The 17,452-nt window shown below is 45.0% G+C and overlaps 2 protein-coding genes across 2 annotated transcripts in view; one reads left to right on the forward strand and one right to left on the reverse strand.

Annotated features, from left to right (window-relative positions):
- TMEM92 (transmembrane protein 92) overlaps positions 1-17,452 on the forward strand; it is a 365,445-nt gene that overhangs the window by 52,580 nt on the left and 295,413 nt on the right. The gene's annotated exons all lie outside the window — the stretch shown is intronic.
- Positions 1-17,452, reverse strand: part of MPP2 (MAGUK p55 scaffold protein 2) — a 70,789-nt gene that overhangs the window by 31,379 nt on the left and 21,958 nt on the right. The window contains exons 3-4 of the mRNA XM_081838352.1: positions 7,265-7,365; positions 111-263 (exon numbers count right to left, since the gene is read on the reverse strand). Of these exons, the coding sequence (XP_081694478.1) occupies positions 111-263; positions 7,265-7,365 (254 nt within the window). The remainder of the gene's footprint in view (positions 1-110; positions 264-7,264; positions 7,366-17,452) is intronic.

Here is a 17,452-nt window from a genome sequence, read left to right on the forward strand (position 1 = left end):
TCGAGAAACCATTTCCATTTTTTTATAATAAAAGTTTAGTTATCTTGATTTCTTAGTCTTCCGGTAAGTTTCACCATTTCCCCGGATCTTGAGAGACAGCTGCTTCCTACCTGGAAGTGAGGCTCCTGGAGAATGCGAGCCAGTTCGGCGGCCGTGCTGTCTTGCTGAGCGATGCGTGTGATGTCTTTGAGTATCTCCTGGACCAGCTCCAGATTGTTGTCCCTCACGGCTTCCAGCTTTGTCTCCTCCAGTCGCTCGTGAGCCTGTACAGTGGGCGGGTGGCAAAAGGGTGAAGGAGGGGGGTGGATTAGAGAGGCACATGTAAATAAACCAACAAAGCCCTGTGAACCCTTTGTCCTTCCGACACTGTGGATGCTGGAGACCTACGGGGTTATGTTTCTGTGGATGCCTGAAAAACCCACAGCCCTGTCCCTCAAATTAAACCAAAAGCACGTGTGTGTGGTTGATAGAGCTCTCCAAATTTTAAATATGGGTGCCTGCGGAGTTTGGGAAAACTCATCAGCACTTTCCAGAGCCAAAAGTGTAAGGTTGGGGGGGGGGGAGAGGGTGTGTGTTGTGAACTGTGTAAAGGAAAGGGGATTGGAAGAATTACTCACACATGCCACTCTCACACAAACACACAGCCCACTTGCTCAGAGCAGCACCCCCAGAAAGATCAGAGCCTCTCCAGCCTTTGACAGGGAGCACAGCCAGAAATCAGGCAGGTCTTTGCTGCAAAAGGGATGAATCGCTGGCTCTGAAGGAGCCTTGAGAAAGGCTGTCAAAAGGGAGGCAGACACAAAAGAGAAGGAACTAAAAATAAGAAGGCTCTCAAGGAGAAGCTTAGCGTTGCCTGCCTGAAGTCAGCAGGAGGGGGGTGGGAAGGAGAGCTTAATATGAGCCAGTTCTGGAATCCAGGACTGGATAGCGAGGTGGGATGTTTCTGGATAGCTTTATCTGGAAAATGGGACAAAAAATCCCTCTCGAGAGTAACTTTCCCAGACTCCACTATTTGACAGGGGATTAGGTGAGAAGGGAGAATGCATTTGGGCCCTCAATCCAGGAAACATTAACATACAAGTTTCGCTAGGTTTCTGCGGCCAGCTCAGGGCCCAACTAAAGGAGAAACAGGAGATGTCCAGTTTTCTTACAGTATCTGAAAGCAGCCCTGTTTAGGGAAGTTTTTAATGTTTGATGTTTTAATCACATTTATTATTATTATTATTATTATTATTATTATTATTATTATTCTGTTGGGAGTTGCCCAGAGTGGCTGGGGAAACCCAGCCAGATGGGAAGGGTATAAATAATAAATTATATATTTTTAAATAATAATTATTATTATGATGATGATGATGATGATGATGATGATGTTGGGAGTTGCCCAGAGTGGATGGGGAAACCACTTATTTTATTTTATTATTATTATTATTATTATTATTATTATTATTATTATTATTATTATTTCTACTATTATTAAAAGGGAGATACAGTGATTGGGATCAGAGGTACAGCATGAGGGAGGGTCCGCTTAACCCTTATCCTTCCTGCCATTTCCCTGCTCAAAATCACTCCCCCAGCTCTTTTTTCAGCCTGTGGCTGGAAGATATGTGGTCCCTGTATCTTTTCCCCCCTCAAGGAGAAAAGCTGTTTGGGGTAGGGATGTGGCAGGAGAGGAGAGAGAGAAATTTCTACCTTAGGCAGATCTACCTAATGTGCAGTTTCCTGAAACTGCATGTAAACGGAAACGCAACAATCCTTCGAGATTCTCTGAATTTTGCCATTCTCCAGCCAAGTATTGTGTACAAAAATGCGTACAACTGAGGTAAAATGTGCATAAAAATGCATATTAACTGTTAAAGCATACAATGAAGACAAATATGTTTTACAGAAATGGGTATATCACATTTAAAAAAATGTGTATTTTAAATGCTGGTGAATTTTAATGAGGACATTTTAAAAAATCAAACTGAAGTGGCAATGCGAAGGACTGAAATTAAGATTTGAAAAGCGAGAAATCAAGAGAATTGAAAGACTATGTGTTACCGCTGGCTTAGTTAGAAATGAATTCAGCATTTCAGAGAGATGCTGCCCATTTCATTTTCAATTACTATTTCAGTTATTGTTACTTGATTATAAATATTATCTGAACTTGGTTGAAATAAAATATGTGTTTCAGATCCTGCTGATGTATTCCCCATTCCAAAAGCAACCTGGCTCCAAATGACTAAAAATACCGAAGCCAGAAACAGGTTTGCTGTGAACTGCCCTGCCATCTTCGGGTGGAGGGTGGTGTATTAATGATCTAGGTGACAACCATTTCGCACGGGGGTCTGTTTCTGGGTCCCCACACCTGTCGGCAGAGCGTGCATAATTCTGCCTCTGTTCTTCCCTCTTTGCATTTCTTAGTGCAGAAAGCATTGATCTGATGTATAGAAATATTTCCTATTCTAATTCATTCAAGAGAGTTCTGGAAGCTTCTCTGTGTGAAAGAAGCAAGCAGAAAGTGTCTGAAGTTTGGGTTATTCCTTCGGAGAAGCTGAATACAGCTGGTTAAAACTGGCTCTGTTATCTCTTTCTGCCAAGATCATGCTGACTAAAATAATAGGCCAGAAGGAGCCTGGGTTTCACTTTCTCTTTCTGTCTCGCTCCCTTCTGGTGTGGTGTTCTGTACATAGTATGCTGAGTGTTAAGGTTTAGACTTCTTATAAGTTATTGTAAGTTTAAATTAAGTCTACTGCAACTGGATTTCTTTTTTTATTTTAATTTCTTTTTTAATTTTATTGAATTTATTGGTACGGGGGGGGGGAATAATAAAACAAAACAAAAAAGAGAGAAAAGGAAATACATAGATAAGACAAAAATAAATTACTATTTACACAAACAAAAGTCATTCCCACCCCGTGACTACCCATCACCACACCCCACCGCTTCCCTCCACCACACCTCGACTACCATTTATTTTGAATTTCGTATAAAACTTTGCAATATTTTAAGTTTTATATTTTGATCTTGTTATGACATGACTTATTAATGGTTTCTGTTCCACTTTACTCCTTTAATCTAAACATATCAGCATATTCTTTTCTGAACAGTGTTTATCCATATATTCTTCAAAACATTGCCATTCTTGTCTAAGTTTTTTATTTGACTGCATTTTTATATTTGCAGTTAGCTTGCCATTTCTAGAAATTCGCTTAATTTGTGTAGCCAGTCATCTTTTGTAGGTATTGTCTCGGAACTGGATTTCTTACGGACGGTGCCAATCCTGAATGTATTGGATTTGTAACCATTGTTCTCATTTGCCTTCAGCAGCAGTAAAGCTCTGCCTCTGGTCTGTTAAGTTTTTACTCTGCTAACTATACGTTGGAGTTCTGCTCTGGATCAATATTGAGTAGAATTCCATGACAATAACGACTGCACACACTTGAGAGCAGGCGCTGTTGGCTGTCTACCCTTCCTGGGTTGTTTGCTTATATTATCTTTCATTTTAATGGCTAATTTTCCCTAGTGGCTGCAGTGGAGAGAATGAGGGACAATTAGCTGCTAGAAGAAAGCTAAGCAGAGGTAAACAACAGAAAGGTGGCCAGGGATTAATGTCTCTGAGAGTGTGTGTGCACCCGCAACTGTGAGTATTTCTCACACACCCCATCTTCCTCTGCCTGCCTCTAGGGGAAATGCCTCTGTAACCTGAAGTGTCTGTAACCTGAAGCGTCTGTAACCTGAGCTACCACTGTACTTGCACTGATGTGCTTTCAAACTGCTAGGTTGGCAGGAGCTGGGACAGAGTAACAGGTGCTCATTCAGTCGCGGGGATTTGAACCGCTGACCTTCCGATTGGCAAGCCCAAGAGGCTCAATGGTTTAGACCACAGTGCCACCCGTTCCGATTATGGATATATAAGCCCTTGCAGGTTCATCAGGCTATTTCCATGGTATCCCATATTCTAACAGGGAACTCATTCTTCAAGTGTGCATTCTTGTGCAGCCAAAACAATGCCATCCAATCAGAAGAGGGGTGGATCAATGGAGTGTGGGGACTCAAGATTTGCAGAAGTACCCAAAACAGCCCAATGAGGAGGAATAAGCATGCTAAGTACTGTATTTTTCGCCCTATAGGACACACTTTTCCCCCTCCAAAAATGAAGGGGAAATGTGTGTGCGTCCTATGGGGCGAATACAGGCTTTCTCTGAAGCCTGGAGAGTGAGAGGCTCTCGCTCTCCAGGCTTCAGGAAGCTCTGCGCAACACTCCGGAACCCGGTGAAGCCACGCCGGCCTCCGGAGGGTCGCACAGAGCTGCCTGCATTCCGAAGCCTCGGGTGCGCTGAAGAGCACACAGTTGTCCGCAAGCCTGGGGAGACCGGCGCGGCTCCCTAGGCTTGTGGATAGCAGGCTGTTCTGGGGGCTGGGGTTGGGGGAAGCTCGGGCTTCCCCTGGGCCAGCCCCGTCCCTCGGGGGGGGGGAATAATTTTTTTTCTTCATTTCCCCCCCCAAAAAAACTAGGTGCGTCCTATAGGGCGGTGCGTCCTATGGGGCGAAAAATACGGTAGGTGCAGAATACTGCCTGACTGTTGAGGGAAGAAAATGGAAAACTATGGACAGGGAGGATGGAAGGAATTATTCTGGAAAAGCACATCGCTGGCTAGAAGCCTGAACAGGAGTTCTCTGCACAGCAATGTGTGCTGAAACAAAATTATCTCCTCCAAATTCTAACTAGTGAATGCTTTTCTCAAATACTCTCCCTCTATTCTCTAAGTGGCTGAATATTTGATGGCTGCTTTTGACATCCAGCTACACTGAATTTTGTTGTTTGATGCCTGACAGGTTTTGACAATAATTTATTGGTTGATGCTAGCAATTGTGTTTGATAGTGCAGGCTGGACAGATAGCAAGTACACAAATTGTAGTATTGAGCATCAAACCAAAAACCACACTCAGATTACGGCTAATTATATCTACTAATAAGATGGTTATTATCTTCTTTTGGGAAAGCCCCACTGAAGGGTGATCCATAAATATTTTAAATAAGAAAAAGTAAATGAAAACATGTTATACTAGAAAAATAAAAAACCACTTTCCATACCAGAGTAGTTAAGAAAAAAAAACGTGGGAATCAGCATTGGTATTTAAACTGGCACACCAAGCAACAGCTGGAATAAATGTTCAAGGAAGCAAATTTCTTGAAATGTGGGGTTTATTTATACATTTTTGGAATAATAGAATTGGGGGATAGTATCCCACCCTATGCTAAACAAGAGTTGAAAGCTCATTCTAAAACTGGGGGTAAACATGTTTGGGCTCTATTCAATTACTGTATTTTTCCGTGCATAAGACTATATTTCCCCCCAATTTTTTTAAGTTTAAAATTGGGGGTCGTCTTAGACATAGAATGTTGCAATTCATTATTTCTTAATTTTGGGTTCAAAAAATAGAGGTCGTCTTATACATGGGGGCATCTTATACACAGAAAAATACGGTAATTCCTACACAGAGTAGACAAAATAAAATATGAATTTTGTTAGTGATGTCCATTAGTCTACTCTTGAGTAAGACTAGCATTGCTCCCACCCCCACCCCCACCCCGCAGTTTATCCTGTGTTACACCTTGTTTGTAACATTTTTTCTTATAAAAACACTAAATGAAAAACCCATTTATAACCGGGCCTTTCTGCCTCAGCTAGAGGCAGCTTGCAGCAAAATCAATGTCTGATCAATAAACATCAACAAAAACAAAGAATATGAACAAGCAGAGGAGAGTAAATAATACACAAAACTACTTAGCAGCGGGGAATCAGGCAGAGGTCCCCAGCTGATATGCAATGGCTTTTAAAACAAACAAAAATACCAGCCAGCCCACACGATGGACAGCATGCAATGGTAGTTAGTACTTGACAGCGTTAGACAGCTGGACAACTTAAGAGATTTGTTTTTTGAAAAACTACCCTGAGAGATACCCGTGGCTTAAAGCGGTTGAATTTTGAGGAGGAAGTTTTTCCTGCTTAAAATGGCACTTTTAAACTTAAAATGTCTTGTCCCAAAATTGCCAGAGTTTTATATTTCTGCAGATTCTGACCACCACCTCTCTCCTGGAACATAGAAAGAAAGAAAGAAAGAAAGAAAGAAAGAAAGAAAGAAAGAAAGATTGAGCCTGCATACAGGCAGGCAGTTCATGTGTCTCAGGCCTGTGTCCTGTAGAATCCAAAGCTGGAGCTGTGCTGTGATGAACTATGGCTAAAATGAAGTTGTCTGTAATAGCAGAAATAGGCTGGGCAGGGGGGATGGTCCCCAACAGGGTGGATAAAAATCAATGATTTTTTTTTTTAAGATTTTTTAAAAAAAATAAATCAGATTTTTTTTTTAAATTGGATTTTTAAATAAAATGCTTTTGGAGGAAAAGTCTTTCTAAAGATAGTTTTCTGTTTAAGTTACATTATAGCCCAACAAAATATTAAAATACAGTGGTCTGTTAAACATTAAAAGCTTCCCTAAACAGGGCTGCCTTCAGATGTCTTCTAAAAGCCAGATAGTTGTTTATTTCCTTGACATCTGGTGCGAGGGTGTTCCACAGGGCAGGCACCACCACCGAGAAGGCCCTCTGCCTGCTTCCCTGTAACTTGGCTTCTCGCAGTGAGGGAACCGCCAGAAGGCCCTTGGAGCTGGACCTCAGTGTCCAGGCTGAACGATGGCGGTGGAGACGCTCCTTCAGGTAGACTGGACCCAGGCCGTTTGCTTTAATATCACATTGTATTATTTCCCTTTGGAATTTTGAGATTTCGTGAGCAAATCTTTTTTCCCCTTATCATTTTTAAATCATTCATTTATCCAGATGTGTCGTAACCAGTTTAGAATGGAATCTTTAATCTTCTCACCCACTTCTGTTTTGTATTCCTCCTGAATCTCATTTTAAAAGAACCACCTAGCACTTGGCTGGATACCACCATCCATTCTGTCACACCACATGGGACCCATTCAGCTAAAAAACACGGAAGAAGGCATATATGTGTGTGCATTAATGTGTGTGTCTGTGCATTTGTATTATGTGTGTGCAGTGTGAAGGCCAGATTGTGTATCCAGGTAAGGGGGAATTAAAGCGAGCAGAGAATAGGTTGTCAGCTAATCTATTCGGCAAATGCGTTAAGAGCAAGATTAAGAAGGAGTAAGCGATGCAGCGGAAGTGGGTGGAACTGGAGAAGCAGGATCTGTTGCAGCAAACTGCCCTTCTCCCAACTACCCCATGTAACTGTACCTTAGCCAATGATCTTACTATTGGACTCTCCATGAGGCCACGGAGAAAGATGAGGTCCAGGTCTCCGGCTCCCATAGAGTTCGGGAGGTCACTGAGGTTGTCCAAGACCTGCTGCATTGCTGTGTAGAGAAACAACAGGGATGAATGAATTTATTATTTCGGTCACAGACTAGTTCCAGCCCACATACAATATCAAGGAAGTCATATAACACAATAGGGATACATTTGAATTTGCAATTAGGTATTGCAGTTAGGGACGTGGGTGAGGCTGTGGGTTAAACCACAGAGCCTAGGACTTGCCGATTAGAAGGTTGGCGGTTCAAATCCCCGCGACAGGGTGAACTCCCGTTGCTTGGTCCCTGCTCCTGCACACCTAGCAGTTCGAAAGCACGTCAAAGGGCAAGTAGATAAATAGGCGGGAAGGTAAACGGCATTTCCGCGCGCTGCTCTGGTTTGCCACCCTCTAGTCTCTGCTTCTCAATTTGTATTGTATTATTTTATGTACTATTGGGACACGGGTGGCGCTGTGGGTTAAACCACAGAACCTAGGACTTGCTGATCAGAAGGTCAGCGGTTCGAATCCCCGTGACGGGGTGAGTCACGTTGCTCGGTCCCTGCTCCTGCCAACCTAGCAGTTCGAAAGCACGTCAAAGTGCAAGTAGATAAATAGGTACCGCTCCAGCGGGAAGGTAAATGGCGTTTCCATGTGCTGCCCTGGTTTGCCAGAAGCGGCTTAGTCATGCTGGCCACATGACCCGGAAGCTGTACGCCGGCTCCCTCGGCCAATAAAGTGAGATGAGCACTGCAACCCAAGAGTCGGTCACAACTGGACCTAATGGTCAGGGGTCCCTTTACTTTTACCTATTGCAATTAGGGATGTTATTTCATTTTTTATTGCGGCGGGGACAGAAATCATAACAAAACAGGTGTGATCAGGGCCAGCCCAAGACATTCTGGCACCTGAGGCAGGCCACAAAATGTAACCTACCTCCCCACCATAGCCTCCAACATTTCTCTGATGAAAATAGGGACATCCTATCCCATAATAATAATAATTTTACTGTTCCTGCCCTGCCCATCTCACTTGGTTGCCTCAGCCGCTTCTGGCATATATACAAACATAATAAAACATTAATTTTTATTTTTATTTTTAAATTTCTCTATAAAGCGCTGCCTTCAGATGTCTTCTAATGGTTGTATAGTTACTGTACTTATCTCCTTGGCTCTGCCCGCGGTCAGATAACTCCATACCTTCCAACATTTCTCTGAAGAAAATAGGGATGTCCTAAGGAAAAGTGGGACATTCCGGGATCAAATCAGAAACCAGGGAGGCTTTTGTAAATCTGGAACTGTCCCTGGAAAATAGGGCCTGTTTTCAGCTGTTCTGGGGGGCTTTTTATCTTAGACAAATGCCCTTGTCACAGGAAACCCCCCCCCCAAATCATTCAGTTTGTACAAACTTCACACACACTCACACTCACACACTACATACGCTACACTTCTGTTATAAATTCATAGAAAATCAACCATACATCGGATTTGCACGGTTCCACTTTTATTTTACTCCATGAAGGAAGGACTACAAAATGGGGAAGGTTTGATACAGGCCAGCCATAATCCCTTCAGCATACCAGCACATCCACAGGAGCCCTGCCCAGTTGCTATGCCAACCCTGATGGTCCTAGACAGAAGACAATCAAGATCACAAAGAACTTTCATATGGGAGTGGATTCAGCATGGACTGGAACAAAGGACAATAATCAGCTCTTCCCTCTGGGGGCAGGAAACTGCAAACTCCCCTCTGTCACCTGGAAAGTACTCATGGGGAGGGGGAAAGGGGGAACCAGCCAGGTGACAGGACACTCAGGTTACCACCACAACTCCTCCCTCAACCCCTCCTTTCTTTGATGTATGTTTCTGGGGGTGGTCTTGATCTACAGGGTGGCAATTTCAAAAGTCTTTATAAGGTCTTGCACACCATTTTTGTGGGTCCTTCCTCTCTCCTGCAAGTGAGGGGAGCACCCTGTTGCAACAGTTCAATAAAGGCCAAGCATACAGGCTGCTGTTTTGCTCCAAGTTATCCTGTTTGGTGTCTTTGTTTTTGTCCAAGGGAGCCCTCGGATTTTTCCGTTAACACCCTAAATAACTAAAGAATCTTGCTTCATCGGAATACAAACGGGAAGGGGGAAAGGCCATTTCCCTTCACAAAATTTAACCAAATGAGGAGGTATTTGGCACAGACTAGTCAGTAGTGTGCCCTACATTTCCAGGCCCACTAGCTAATTCAGGAGAACGTTTCATTAACGACGGACGCTTTTGTTGATCAATTTACTGACTGGATCACCAATCCTACTTCATTTGCTGTGTTCAGTGGGGGGGGGGAATTCCCCCTCATATTTGCATTCCCTGAGAGGGAAGGAAAAACCAGACTGCAGCCTCTGTGCCTTTGGCCACATGCGCACACAGAGCACAAACAAACAAACAAGTAGCGTTTGTGGGTCTTGGCAGACAGCCACAAACATCTGCTTCATCCCCAGATGATAAATTCATTAATACAGGATATAACTGGGGTTCCTCTCTTGCCTGTCAGTCCGCAGAGCAGGCAGAGAGGCCTCTGAAGATGACTGACCGCTGTGGGGCGAATGGTTGAGAGGCTATTGAAAACATTGTGAGAGAAATAGCCACACACAAACACCAGGCACTAACTGCTGAGAATTGTGAGGCTATTGTGAGGCTCTCCCAGAGACGGACAGCTGTTCTTCTCGTGTATCCCACCCCCCCGCTATAGTGGCTAATTGTCCCTGTGAGTTATGAGGGGACAGGGCAGACAGCAGATGGAGAGGGAGAAGCGAGCCAGCAGTTCCCTCTCCTCATGAGGGGGTTTTGCCTCGGCTGGAGTCTCTGCCAGCCCTTGACGGGAGTTTTGGGACTCTCAACCCTGAGGGGGCAACTTAGACCGTATGACAGTGGCAACCTCGGTTCTCGAACAAAATCCGTTCCGGAAGCCCGTTCGGCTTCCGAAACGTTTGGAAACCGAGGCTTGGCTTCCCACCGGTTACAAGAGCTTCTTGCACTCAGCAGAAGCCGCGTCGCACGTTCAGGTTCCGGAAAACGTTCGAAAACGGAAGCATTTACTTCCGGGTTTTCGGCGTTCAGGAGCCAAAACGTTTGGGAACCAAGGTTCCACTGTACTTCAGACAGCAGGGTTCCACAGGGCATATTTTAAAACTCTGCTCCCTCGATTGAAAACAAAAAAAAAATCCTGAAAATAAAAACTATCACACCAGGGAGAAAGGTTCTGAAACAGCACCATCTTTCCGCCCAGAGTGGGCGGGGTATAAATAAATTATTATTATTATTATTATTATTCCGCAATGGGATATTACTGCCATATTCTGCTGCACCTGTAGCAGACCAGGCTTCAGAGCCTGCCTTGCATGCTCAGGTTTGGGAGCTTGGGCTGGGTTGCCACCGCTTCCCTCTTGTTGGCAGGAGGCCTGGATACGGCAGGCCCCCAAAGTATCCATATTTTCCAGGGACAGTCCCGGATTTACAGAAGCCATCAAAGTTTCTGATCTGATCCAGGAATGTCCCACTTTTCCTTAGGATGTCTCTGTTTTCATTGGAGAAATGATGGAGGGTATGGAATAGGATGTCCCTATTTCCATCAGAGAAATGTTGGAAGATATGGAATAAAAGTAAAGGTAAAGGGACCCCTGACCATTAGGTCCAGTCGTGGCCAACTCTGGGGTTGCGGCGCTCATCTCACTTGCAGGCTGAGGAAGCCAGCGTTTGTCCACAGGCAGCTTTCCAGGTCATGTGGCCAGCATGACTAAACTGCTACTAAACCACTACTGGCGCGGTGGGGCACTGTGTCAGAAACCAGAGTGCACGGAAACGCCGTTTATCTTCCCGCCGCAGAGGTACCTATTTATCAGCTTGCACTGTCCTGCTTTCAAACTGCTAGGCTGGCAGGAGCTGAGAGAGAGCAACGGGAGTTCACTTCACTGCAGGGATTCGAACCGCCGATCTTCTAATGGGCAAGCCCAAGAGGTTCAGTGGTTTAGACCACAGCGCCACCCGCCACCAATGCTTTTGAATCTACTCCTTTCCCCATCCGATGGAGGGAAATGGGCAGTCTTCATTGTGCGTTAAGTGAACAAGAGAATTCAAAGCGTGGTTCCAAAGAAGCCAAATGCATTTTCGAAATGTCCAGGGGCACATTTGGAAAGATCAACCCGAAATTGTACATTTCCCTAAAACGCAGAAAGCCGCGCCCCCCCCCCTTTTTGCCACAACCAGAAGCTATGAATTACCACTTCTTTGTCGTTGTCAACACACACTCCCGATAACTTAAAGAAGGCTGAGCTGTCAGAGTCTGTTACCAAGATAGGAATGTGCCACCTGCAATAGCTCAACAGGCAGCTGGTGGGTAGCAGCATTTGTGGAGGAATTTAGCTGCCACCAGCAAGCAGCACTTAGTGACAAAAGAAGGTACATATTAACCATGTTCAATCATGGATGTGTGGGGAGATGCCAGGGATGAGGGGTTGGGGTCAACCCAGTTTCAAATGGGAAGTGTAGATAGGTATGCATTAGCACATCCTAACCAGGGGGCTGGACCCCTATTGTCCAGTTGGCTGAACTGTTAGTTCAGCCAGAGTCAGAAAAGGTATTTGGAAAGCTCAGTTGCTTAGAGCGTGGTGCTGATGACACCAAGGTTGCAGGTTCGATCCCCGTAAGGAACAGCTGCATATTCCTCCATTGCAGGGGGTTGGATGAGATCAGTGGCTCCCAACCTTCTTTTGGCCATGCCCCACCTAAGCATCTCTAAATTCCTGGTGCACTGCCCCCACCCCCACCCCACCACCACCGGTGACATAATTCTTATTATTCAAAAAGTGAACTCCTATTCACATGGAGGAAGCCTAAAAGGCCATTGGCTTGATCTAAACAAGCTTCCAAATTGCCCCCCCCTTAAAAATCAAATTGCCCCCCTGTGGGGCATGTGCCCCATGTTGGGAACCACGGAACTAGATAATAATAATTTTTTATTATTTCTATAATAATAATTTATTATTTCTGCCCCACCCATCTGGCTGGGTTTCCCCAGCCACTCTGGGCGGCTTCCAACAAAAGATTAAAAATACATTAAAACATCAGTCATTAAAAACTTCCGTAAATAACAATATTCCTCAGGATCCTTTTCAGCTCCGTGAATGCAAAGAAAGGAGGGGAAAGCGGACTTTTATTTCAGTTTAACCAAAACAGGCATGATGGCATCTTTCCCTACACGAATGCCACTCAGAACATTCACAAAGCTTCCAGGTTGTGCAGAACTCTTTCCTTGCACAAAGCCTAGATGAAGAAGCAAAGCTCAGCAGTTTTGCATCTGTTTTGCATGCAGAAGCTCCTAGGTTCAAGCCCCAGCATTTATGGCTGCCCATCTGAAAGCTGACATAGAATCACAGAATTGTAGAGTTAGAAGGGACCCTGAGGATCATCAAGTCCAACCGAGAGGCAGAGCAAGGTGGGTGTGGTGGGTGTGGTCTGCCCTGGATGTCATCCCTGGGGGGTGGGGTTGACATCGCCACTGCCCCCAGGACACTAGCCCCTCCCTCCAGGTGCAAGCCCACCACCGGTCCAACCCTTTGCCATTGCAGGAATTGTCATGGAATTCTACTCAATATTGATCCAGAGCAGATTCCAGTGTATAGTTAGCAGAGTAACAACTTAAACACATTGCAGAATTCCCACTCCAAAATACAGACCAGAGGCAACTGTATTCCCTCCAGCAGAGCTTTACCGCTACTGAAGGCATATGAGCATTATGGTCACAAATCCAATACATTCAGGATTGGCACAGTCCATAAGAAATCCAGTTGTAGCAGGCTCATCTTAAACTTCCAATAACTTATAAGAAGTCGAAACCTTAACACTAAGCATACAGACCACCACACCAGAAGGAAGAGAGACAGAAAGAGAAAGTGAAACCCAGGCTCCTTCTGGCCTTACTATTATAGTCAGCATGACCTTGAGAGATATAGATAAGAACATGGGTAGGAAAACTAAGGCCTGGGGGCCAGATCCAGCCAATCGCCTTCTAAGTCAGGTCCACGGAAGGTCCAGGAATCAGTGTGTTTTTACATGAGTAGAATGTGTGCTTTTATTTAAAATGCATCTCTGGGTTATTTGTGGGGCATAGGCATTCGTTCCTCCTTTTTTTCAAAATATAGTCTGGGCCCCCAAAGATCTGAAAACGTTTGCTGACCCCTGGATAAGAGAGCCAGTTTAAGCCTGCTGTACTCAGCTTCTCTGAAGGAATAACCCAAACTTCACGAACCTTCTGCTTGTTTCTGTCACACAGAGTAGAACAGGAAAGATCTCTACACATAAGATCAACACTTTCTGTACTAAGAAATGCAAACTGACAGAAATATGCATTTTGTCCCATGCAAGGATCGAACCTACAACCTTGGCACTATCAGCACCACACTCTAACCAACTGAGCTATCCAGGTCATCTTTGCTACAGCAGAATGTGTGGCTTGGCTTTACACCTCTCTCTTTCTGTCTCTCAACTGGCTGCTGTTGCTTCCACCCCTGGGTAGACAGAAAGCAGCTTCCACAGAATTAACCCTACTAAATATTTCACACATATCTAGGACGGAGCTTTAATCTGGAACACCAGGGAAGTGGGCAGCATTATCATCCCCACAGTCCCTTGCCTCAGGGACAGCTATCTTCTACCTCCTCTATGAAGCTCCGATTTCAGAGAGGAAACGAAGAACCTCTCTTCCGAAAAGAGGTCACTCACTGGGTTGCCATTCACAGCTGTCTTCTGGAAAGATGCTGAGGGCACTTCTTCCTGCTGCCGTGGCAACCGTCTCAGGGTACCACAGCCCTGTTAAGATTGCTCTCAGCTCAGTTTTGCAGCGGAACCAAAGGCAAGGGGAGGCAGTTCTTCCCCACCTCTTTTCTAACAGTCTCAAATGAGGCAGAAAAAAAATTGCCAGACAATGAGATGCAAAATATATAAACTCTGTGTGTGCGAGCATGCATTTGTGCCTGCTTACGAGAGCAAGTAACACTTGTAAGGGAGGTTGGCATTGTGAATTGTGTTCTCTCTTGTACTGCCAGCAAATTTGGACTGAACTCTGATGGGGCAACAAGTGAAACTGGCAGATTAATGGATTTGGACCAGCAGCTACCGCCCTTTAAATGTGATATACAGTGGTACCTCAGGTTAAGTTCTTAATTCGTTCCCGAGATCTGTACTTAACCTGAAACTGTTCTTAACCTGAAGCACCACTTTAGCTAATGGGGCTTCCTGCTGCTGCCACGCGATTTCTGTTCTCATCCTGCAGCAAAGTTCTTAATCTGAGGTACTATTTCTGGGTTAGCGGAGTTTGTAACCTGAAGCGTATGTAACCTGAAGCATATGTAACCCGAGGTACCACTGTACAGCAGGCTTAAACTGGCTCTCTTATCCAGGGGTCAGCAAACATTTTCAGCAGGGGGTTGGTCCACTGTCCCTCAGATCTTTGGAGGGCCAGACTATATTTTGAAAAAAAGAAGGAGGAACGAATGCCTATGCCCCACAAATAACCCAGAGATGCATTTTAAATAAAAGCACACATTCTACTCATGTAAAAACACCAGGCAGGCCCCACAAATAACCCAGAGATGCATTTTAAATAAAAGCACACGTTCTACTCAGGTAAAAGCACGCTGATTCCCGGACCGTCCGTGGGCCGGGCTTAGACGGCGATTGGGCCAGATGTAAATGTGCTTTGCTGCCATGAACCCTCACTACTACTGTGCATTAAAAATGGGCTTTCAACACCCTGAAGGTCTAGCTAAAAAGCTCAGCTTTTAAACCAAATATGGAACCTTCCCAAATACTTGTAGCCCAGACACCTAGGAATCTATTTTTATGTACATAAATTCCACTTTTAGGCTACAAACCCTCCCAAAGTGGCCAGAAATTGAATAATTATCTATTCAGCTTGGTTCTCAAAATTATAATGTTGTCTCTTTAAAAGATTGCTGCCAGTGTTTTTTAGGAACTGGGTGCCACTTCCAGCTACAGGGTACTTAAATCTTATAAGGGTACTTAAATCTTATAAAGGGTACTTAAATCCATCAAGCCTGTTCAGGCTGGAGTTGAGCCAAACTTTATCAGCAAAAGTTACCAGAGAACTTTCAGTCTCCCCTCAAACTGTTGGAAAGTATTAGCAGACCCAGGGGAAAATTTGGCAAAATGCCTCCCCCAGCCTGTACACACACACACACACACACACACACACAACCTGAGCCTACAACCGAGGGGGGGGGTGTTCACAGCACCCCAGCAATGACTTGCTTTGGGACGTGGGTGGCGCTGTGGGTTAAACCACAGAGCCTAGAACTTGCCGATCAGAAGGTCGGCGGTTTGAATCCCTGCGACAGGGTGAGCTCCTGTCCACCTAGCAGTTCGAAAGCACATCAAAGTGCAAGTAGATAAATAGGTACCGCTCTGGCGGGAAGGTAAACGGCGTTTCCATGTGCTGCTCTGGTTCGACAGAAGCGACTTAGTCATGCTGGCCACATGACCCGGAAGCTGTACACCAGCTCCCTCGGCCAATAAAGCGAGATGAGCGCCGCAACCCCAGAGTCGGCCACGACTGGACCTAATGGCCAGGGGTCCCTTTACCTTTACCTAATAACTTGCTTCCCTCATAGTCACAGCCTTGGATTCAAACAGAAATCAAGCATCCCTCTGACTTCCCAATCTACCACTTTCCTACCAGCTTTTAGTTCACACCACCCAACTCTCTCCACTCTGCCCTTTGTCCTTCTAACTATTCGAGAGTTGAGGGAGGAACCCCACCCATTTGGTATCTGACACAGACCCACTTCCTTTGTTTCCTTAATGGCCCATCACCCAGGCTATCGCCCTGCCAGAAAGCTAGCCGGGCTTCTATTTTAACAGTTGCTGGATGGGATGAAGAATTCCAGGTGCCAACTACGGATGCAGCACAAATTTATCTTGACTGTTGAAGAAAGGAGTGGTCTTGATTCCTGCCACCTCCCAAGCCAGTTTGCTAGGACTCTAGAGGCTCAGATTCTGAAATTTAAAGGGTGGAGCCTGGTGAGGTTGGGGCAAAGCCTGGTTAGCATTCAAATATGGAGCAGGGCATAAGAAGTAGCTGTCTTGCCAAGCTATTTTGACCATCTACTCTAGATGATGATGATAATAATAATAATAATAATAATAATAATAATAATAATTTATACCCTGCCCTCCGCGACCAGAGCCGGGCTCAGAGCAGCTAACACCAATAAAATGTCAGTAAAAGCATAATAAGAAAAAAGAAAAGAAAAAGAACAATTTAAAATACAGGTTAAAATGCAATTTAAAATGCAGCCTCATTTTAAAAGTCAAAATCATAAAGGGGAGGGAAACATAAGGGTCAGACTGAATCGAAACCAAAGGCCAGGCGGAACAGCTCTGTCTTGCAGGCCCTGCGGAAAGATGTCAAGTCCCGCAGGGCCCTAATCTCTTGTGACAGAGCGTTCCACCAAGTCGGGGCCAGTACTGAAAAGGCCCTGGCCCTAGTGAAGACCAATCTAACCACCTTGCGACTTGGGACCTCCAAAATGTTGTCATTAGTGAACCTTAAGATCCTCCACGGGGCATGCCAGGAGATGGGTCTCCACTCCAGCAGAGCGTCTTTCCCATCACCTGTTATGTAATTCTTTCAGCTGGAAGTGCCAGGGAATGAATGGGAGACTTTATGCACACTCCCCCTGAGCTATGGTCCCTCCATAGCTGGTGGGGAGCGCACTGCCAGGGTTTGGAACATAGCTGTCAACTTACAGATTTGAAAATAAGGGACCAGCAGCCTTGAAAATAAGGGATCAGCAGCCAAAATAAGGGATCAACAATTACCTATTAGGATACCTATTAGGTCCATAAATTACCATATAGCATATATTCAACACAAAAAAACCGCAACAATTTGTTGTTGACAAAGCACAGCTGGACATAGAAAGCGCCCCATTACCTTCAGTAGCTTATTTAAGGGACATTATCAATAAGGGACAGCAGCGGGACATAGAGCTGGGATAAGGGACTGTCCCGCCAAATAAGGGACGCTTGTCAGCTATGGTTTGGAGTGGGGATTAGAGCCTGAAGGCTCAGAGGCAAGGCTTGATTGGCATG

Source organism: Podarcis erhardii (genome assembly GCF_964252035.2).
Source record: "Podarcis erhardii genome assembly, chromosome: 13".
Classification (NCBI taxonomy): Eukaryota; Metazoa; Chordata; class Lepidosauria; order Squamata; family Lacertidae; genus Podarcis; species Podarcis erhardii.